This window comes from Myotis davidii, unplaced genomic scaffold (assembly GCF_000327345.1).
Source record: "Myotis davidii unplaced genomic scaffold, ASM32734v1 scaffold12, whole genome shotgun sequence".
Lineage (NCBI taxonomy): Eukaryota > Metazoa > Chordata > Mammalia > Chiroptera > Vespertilionidae > Myotis > Myotis davidii.
This window is the reverse complement of record NW_006283630.1, coordinates 100,261-108,476: the sequence shown is the minus strand read 5'-3', so window position 1 is coordinate 108,476 and position 8,216 is coordinate 100,261. Positions and strand designations below refer to the sequence as shown.

The window sequence follows — 8,216 nt, the reverse complement described above, 5'->3', positions numbered from 1 at the left end:
ATGCTGGGGTTATGGTCGGCTGTGTGCGATTTTGCGAGTGTGGTAAAATCGCATAACAGCAAAATCGCATAACAGCCGAGCATACACCCAGCAGCGTTGCTGATGCCTGAACGGTATGTGGAATGAAGTGGGCGGGCATCGGAAGGCCACTATGGCACGGGGCAAGCACTATGGGCAGTGTATGAGAAGTGTACCTGGCGTATAAGACGACCCCCCACTTGGAGGCATATTTTTCAGGGCCAAAAAATCGTCTTATACGCCGGCAAATACGGTAATTCCTTACTGGAGGTCCAAATTTTAAACCTCAATTCCTCATAAAAAAAAAAAAAAGAGAGAGAGAGAGAAAGAGAGAGAGAGAGAGAAATAGATAAAGGCTTTAGGAGGAATTAGCTTCACTTCTAGGTACAATTTGTTAACTTCTAAATTTTATTACTGATTTTATAAATACAAACACATTTAAATTTTATTAGCCATTGCTTAATCTCATTTTTATATTATACTTAGACATTTAGTAGCTAATTTCTTGAATAACCAATCATAAGCAATATTTTTGCATTAAAAAGTCCTAGTATACCACATAGGAAGTTCAGACTAATTTGACATAAAAAAAAAATCTATAGTCCTCCTCAGCGAGGCGTTCACAATGAAACTTTATCAGCTATTCATTTGCTTGCCTTGTTTCCCATTCAAAGGCTGAAAATGATTCAATATAAACTTTCATTTTCAGTATGTCAAAAGATAGAAAATAGAGAAAGTTACTTAGGACATCCCTATACCCAGAATATTAAAACTCTATGTCTAATTTCTTCTTTGATCATAGGGCATGTTTTTATACTTTATTCTTATTAGAGCCACGCCACATCTTTTTGGAATGGAGTGGAGTTAAGAGATCTCCTTTTGCAAAATTTTCATTGTATCTTATGTGAATGCTGTTAAACTGAACATCTTAGGTGGTGCACATGAATGAATAAATAAAAAATTAATATACAGTTTAAATCAGACCATATCCTCTGCCTAAGGGGGACAAACTAAGATAGTTCATATTGATATGCAACAACTTATTGTTTTTTAACATTCAATTTACATAAATACATTTATGTGAGAATATGTTGTTCTATAAAACAAAGATAGCAGGTCTTATGAACATAACTTTTCAATTAGTGATATTTTAATGGAATGTGCTTCTGAGATGAGATCTGAACTGGGGTATGTTACCACCAGGGCTATAGGATATAATTTATGTGACTCTAAACTATATATATTTGCTTTATACCATGGGTGCTATACTTCTAAATAAATAAAATTTTTGTAGTATGTTTAAAAATTCCTTAGTGTTTCTGAAATTATGAGTTACTATAGTGATGTAAAATATTGGTTTATTACATTATTTCACAATATATATTATTTTCTAAATTTATTACAGAAATATTTCATTATTTGAACATTTAAAAGAATTGAATTATGTTGCAACAAATCAGGATCTAAGCGAAAACTTCCTTCATTTTGTCGATCATACCTCAAAATCCACATCACCAAAACAGCCACATGTTGCACAAGGACCAACAATTTTCAAAATATCTTCTTTGTTTGCATTTTGTATTGTGAATTTAGGCAGAAATGGGTCCCACTTCTGTGCCACATAACCAACTACAGTACCAGGAGGAGCTTGGATTTCTAACTGTGAGAAGAAATAATAATAAAATAAGATTCTCTAATTGTATTGATTCTCTTATTGTATTTTAATTTTATTATAATTTAAATTTACTTCTAAACAATATACTTTTATGAAATTATTTTCACATTATACAAGTCATTTTAAATATCTGATTCTAAGGAAGCAAAGCAGTGTTTATTCATATTTTATAGAAATGAAGAAACTCATTGTGTAGGTGTATGTTTGGTATTATGCACTAAAAGTCCATATCTTTGATCTTATTTCCTAAAGAGAACCTATCCCAGAACTGTCTTTTGAACCTAGGACACTGGATTCTTTGCCATTTTTGTTCCAATTACAGCAGTTTGTCAAGCATGGAAAGTTGTTTCCCCTGAGGGCCCTAGTATCTGCTTCTTTTCAGTTGTTGCCACAATACACATCTATTTTTAAGCCTCTTATCAATTATTAAGTATGCATATTTCTTCTCTTCAGATTGTCAACTTCCAGATCCTCTGTGTTCTATATCATCACTGTTTAACTTTTTCCAAAGTGTTAAGAACAAGCAATTATTGGATTTTTCAAAAAAAAAAATCCTTTGTATAATAAGCTGGAAGTGGGTGCAAATAATGAAAATTGTTTGCTTTTAAATCAAACTAACTCTCCATCAGCAGATCTCATTCTGTCTTTTCTTATTTATTAAGTTAACTAGAGGCCCAGTGCACAAAAATTTGTGCACTCGGTGAGGAGGAGGAGTCCCTCAGCCTGGCCTGTGCCCTCTCACAGTCTGGGACCCCTCGGGAGATAACAACCTGATGGCTTAGGCCTGTTCCCGGGTGGCAGAGGGCAGGCCCAATCCCTAGGTGCAGCCCCTGGTCGGGCTCAGAGCAGGGTCGATTGGGGAGGTTGTGGTCCTACCCCCTGTCATGCACAGAGCAGGGCCAATCAGGGGGTTGGGGCACTGCCCCCTGTCAAGCACAGAGTAGGGCCCATGGGGTGGGGGTTGGGGCATTGCCCTCTATCACCCACAGAGCAGGGCCGATCAGGGGGTAGGGGCACCGCCACTGTCACATTCACGGCAGGGCTGATGGGGAGGTTATGGCTCTACCCCGTCACACACAGAGCAGGGCCCGTGGAGGGGGTGGTTGGGGCCCCGCACCTTGTCACAGACAGAGCCAAAGAGCGATCAGGGGGTTGGGGAGCTCCCCCCTATCAGGCACAGAGCAGTGCTGATCTGGGGATTGGGGTGCCTTCCCCTGTCACACACAGAGCTACAGGGTGATCAGGGGGTTTGGGCACTGTCCCTGTCACACTGATCCCGGTGCCGGGAGGCCTCACAGCTCCGCTGATCCCGGTGCTCAGAGGTATATTACCCTTTGACTATATAGGATAGAGGCCTGGTACATGGGTGGGCTGGCTGGTTTGCCCTGAAGGGTGTTCTGGATCAGGATGGGGTTACCCACTGGGGGGCCTGGCCAGTCTGGGTGAGGGGCTGAGGGCTGTTTTCAGTCTGGCAGGGGACAGAAGCTCCCAACTGCTCCTTTTTTTCCTTTTTTTTTTTTTTTATTCTGGGCCAGCTTTAGCTTTGAGGCTTGGCTCCAGCTCTTAGGCCTCCGCTGCTGAAAGTAGGTTTCTGGCCTTTGCTTACAATGTTGCAATCCTGCTGGCTGAAGCCCATGGACTAAAGCTGGTTTCTGGGGTTTTGTTTAGCTTCTATATTTGCTACATAGTTGCTTAGAGTTGCAAGTCAGAGGCCTGCAGCGGCAGGCAGGGGACGTTGGAGTCCTCTGTCACTGAAGCAAGCAAGCCTCATGTTAGTTTCAAACTGCCTGGCTGCTGGCCGCCATGTTGGCTGGCAGTTAATTTGCATATATCGCTGATTAGCCAATGGGCAGTGTAGTGGTCGTATGCCAATTACCATGTTTCTCTTTTATTAGATAGGATAGTCTTATGTATCTGTCTATAGTGTTTTTGCATAAACAAAAGTAGTTTGAGAAAAACTGCTTAGAATTACATAGAATTGTTCTGGGATCCCTTTCAAAGTTATTGGTTTGATTATGACAAAAATTTTTAAATTATTAATGGGTATCAAGATACATCTAATGTTTAATTTATGTGATAATGACTACTATAAAAATAAAACTTCAATTATCAGAAATATTCAAATATTCTACTGACTATACCATGTTGGGCCATATTAGATCTTAAATATCCTCAGTGGGAGGATAGAAATTCTTGGGTTCATGTATAAGTACCTTAGCTATCTTATCACTTAGCCAGGTGATTAGCTATAAATAGTTGGAGAATTAGTTGGAGAGTAAACTTCCCTAATTATCCTTCTTTCATTAATATTTATTTCCATTGTCCTAAATAGAGTATTTATATACTACTTCATTAAGACACGTAGGCTTGAATAAGAACACATGGATCAAGTCCCATTTATGAAATTTTCTAGATATCTGATCGTAGGTAAATAATCTCCAGTTTCTAAGCACCAGTTTGCTCAACTGCAAAATGTGGAGAGTAAAATCTGTTCTTTCTAGCTCATAGAGATGTCATGATACTGAAGATGTCTAAGTAAGTAAATGTTCTTTATCACCTGCATTATGTCAATAAAAGCTATTATTACAGGTCCATTAAAGAGTAATGAAATTTATTATATATTGAAATAAAATAATTGAACATTCCCTTTAGAACAGCGGTTCTCAACCTGTGGGTCACGACCCCTTTGGCAGTCGAATGACCCTTTCACAGGGGTCGCCTAAGACCATCCTGCATATCAGATATTTACATTAGATTCATAACAGTAGCAACATTACAGTTATGAAGTAGCAACAAAAATGAATTTATGGTTGGGTCACAACATGAGGATCTGTATTTAAAGGGCCAGAAGGTTGAAAACCACTGCTCTAGAACAATAACATTGTCTTTTCCAAACCTTGATGTGTGTCATAAATGAGAGCATGCAATCTGACATCTGTACTAAATAATATTACCTAACTAAGAGAAACCACCTTAGAAGAGTTCAGTATCACTTGACACTTCCTGAATTTTGCTACAGCGAGAGAAGACAAAGGGACAAAGGGTAGATTTGCTTAATGGTGGAACTCATAGATATTACAATTAAATGCTATTAACAAGATTCAGGAAGGTATGTCTCATTTACATGATGCATGAGCTGTTGTCACCAATTAACATCACAGAAGCCACTATCATTTTTGGTTGGAAAGGGAAAAAATATTAGTGAATTACCAAATCTTCAAGGTGTTCTGATTCTAAAGGAGTGATGTACCAATCCAAACAATTGAAAGGCTAAATTGCCCCATAGTTCTAAATGAATGCCATTTATTAAAGAAGTGTTTGCTAATCTTTTCAAAAGTAGAAGGGAAAAGCACACCAGAGCCAACCTCTTGTAGGTAGCAAGGACACCAGCAGCTGTCACACCTCAAGGGCCTGTTTACTGTAATCACCTCTTGACCCGAGTTGTCTGTGATCCTCAAAGTGCAAGATCGAAGTGTGGAACAGAAAGTACGATTGAAGCAGATACTTTCCTCCACGGCAAAGTATATTCTTTGTCCCAAGCTGTTTTTAATCTCATATTTGTTAACAGTTTCAGTGCCAAGTATCACTGATGGAGCAAAAAAGAAAATTCATCAAAATAATGCTGTGCTTAGTATCATGCCTTTAAATGAAAAACAAACAAACATAGTGACAGATTATTTATTAAGAATATTGTACTTTCTTTACACAAATCTACATCCATGCTCTAAAACTTGAGGATTCTCCATGAAAGTCAAAGTAAACTCTGAGAACAGAGCTGTGCGATAAATAAATTTTTATTCTAGATCAATGCTCTACTTGGAAACATGCAATACCACTTTCAACTGGGAAAGCAATGCTGTCAACAATAACTGAATGCTGTACTCAAATAATAATTCTGTCATTGGTATGAAATTTATTGGAACAACTCATATGATACTAAGAATTTTGTCTAAAATCTCTGTCTGGCAATATATCTACAGGTGTATGTTATTCTACTATCTATTTCAATTTGACATATTTTCAAAATAATATCATATGTTAAGAACAAAAATACTCAAGTGATTTGCAAGTTAGTCACACTTGTAAATTTGTTTATTGTTAATTTGCCAATTTGATGAATCACTGATGAAATCATAAAACAGTGAAATTTTGTTTGGATAATTTTTTTAAAATTTAGTCTTAAACTTGATTTCCATTTCTGGAATTATTAAGAAAAATTAAAAGTACTAGCAACCAAGGAAATGATCACATTTTAAAAAAATAATTTTAAGATTAAAAATAATGCTAGATTTCTAACGGCATATCACCAAAGACTTGGAAAGTTTTATGCTTTTAGGCTTATTTTCATCAACCTAATAATTTCACTTTCAATGTTTATTTTTTAAAAATAAAATAGTGCTATTTTTAAATAAAGTTATTCTAAACATTTAACTATCATTTATAAAATATTTAGATATAAAGGAACTTCTGAAACCTAAGATATTTTCAACAATTTTAATAGAAGAGGATACACTTACTTCCAAGAAGCTCCACCTGCTGGTGCACAACGATCAGGTCTAACTGTGAGGGAGACAGAACCGGGAACATTATATCACAACACTGAAAACTTGTGGGGATATTCTTCTTTTTCTTTTTTCTTTCTTTCTTTTTTTTTTTTTTTAAATTTGAGAAGCATGTTTATTTTTGCAAAAAAAAAAAAAAAAAAACCAACAACAGGAAACATGGAAATTGGCTATTTGTTTAAAAGCTCAAAAAATATTCCACTTTATATGTTTTAAAGTTTATACAACTGGTCCAAAAAAAAAAAAAAAGCCTAACTGATTCAGGAATTGTATTCTCGCTATAAATACCTTAAAAAACAGAAAATATATATGAAAATGTTCTTTTCAGATATTTGAAAAAAGGCCTTACAGGACTGTGGTACCTAAGAGAAGGAAGAAAATGAAGTAAATCTTACAACTGTCCTATATTACTGCAGGAATCTGTTTCCCAGCCCCAGCAAAGGCTGTGTAAAACCAGAGTCTAAGAATCTTGCAGAGCTGAAGAGACAGCTATTGGAATTCAGATAGGCTGAAGTAGCTATACTATTTTTTCTTTTGTGATTTTTATCTTTTCTTTCTTTTTTTTCTTTATTAATTAAGGTATTACATATGTTTATTCCCCCTCTTATGTCCATTGGTTAGGCTTATATGCATGCATAGAAGTCCTTGGTTTGATCTCTTCCCCTTACTCCCACCCTCCCCTTCTGTCTGAGGTTTGATGGTCTGATCGATGCTTCTCTGTCTCTGGATCTGTTTTTGTTCATCAGTTTATGTTGTTCATTATATTTTGTGGGGATATTCTTAACCGGTTTACTAGACTATATACAATTAGCTCTAACTGTTAAAGATGACATGAAGGCTATGAAACATTACATCACAACATTTTGAAAACTTTTGGAGATATTATCAACCTGTTTACTAGAGTATATAAAATTAGATGCTTTTCATGTTCTCTATTATCAAAACAGTTGAATACAACTCCCATTTATTTTATTTGATTATTTATTTTTAAATATATATTTTTATTGATTTCAGAGAGGAAAGGAAAAGGAGAGAGAGATAGAAACATCAGTGCTGAGAATCATTGATTGGATGCCTCCTGAATTAGCCCCACTAAGCCTCAAGACTGCAACTTTGGCATATACCCTGGCCTGAAATCAAACCATGACCTCCTGGTTCATAGGTCGATACTCAACCACTAAGCCACGCTGGCCAGGCACAACTCACATTTTATATTAAAAAAGAAAGTAAAAATTTTTTTTAATTAAGTGAAAATAAGAAATTACAAGAACCTTGAAGATTCCTATGCAAATTTGCCTAGAATATAAATAGAAACTGTGCTTAACTAACTATGCTCTCTTTTTGTGGTAATGGATAAAAGAGTAGCTGTTAGAATCAATATTTTGAGAAGATTTTTAAAAAATCTCTGTGAATAATAATCCCTGTGATTTTTTAAAAATTGATTCCCCTTATTTTTATAAGAAAACGAAATAAAACAACAAGGATCTGAATGTCTGGTCGCTTGTTCTAACCCTGCCTAACTTTACTCCTACTGGGTCATGCAGCAGTTCATTGCCCTCAATTACAGCAGAAAGAGCTTACTGTGGAAAATTTTTCACTCACATCTCCCTTTGGACTAGAAAAAAGTCAGATATCCTGCTGATGTTGATAAAATATCAATTTAAGCAGAATAAAAGTTATGTCACTAAATGCATAACAGTAAAACTTTCCTTACGTAATTAGAAATGAAGTCCATTTACAGGGATACAGTATCCACACAATTGAGAAATGACTATATTAAAAAGTAGGTAATGCAAATTGTTTTTTTAAAATATATTTTTTATTGATTAAGATATTACATATGTGTCCTTATCCCCATGTCCCCCCCTACCACCCCCCGCCCCTCTCATGCCCTCACCCCCCTGTTGTCCGTGTCCATTGGTTAGGCCTATATGCTTGCATATAAGTCCTTGGTTGATCTT

At 36.1% G+C, this 8,216-nt stretch overlaps 1 protein-coding gene across 1 annotated transcript in view; it reads right to left on the bottom strand.

Annotated features, from left to right (window-relative positions):
• Positions 1-8,216, bottom strand: part of PLSCR5 (phospholipid scramblase family member 5) — a gene marked incomplete at its 3' end in the record, with an annotated part of 30,111 nt that overhangs the window by 1,061 nt on the left and 20,834 nt on the right. The window contains exons 3-5 of the mRNA XM_006753805.1: positions 6,211-6,253; positions 5,059-5,279; positions 1,517-1,678 (exon numbers count right to left, since the gene is read on the bottom strand). Coding sequence (XP_006753868.1) covers positions 1,517-1,678; positions 5,059-5,279; positions 6,211-6,253 — 426 coding nt within the window. The remainder of the gene's footprint in view (positions 1-1,516; positions 1,679-5,058; positions 5,280-6,210; positions 6,254-8,216) is intronic.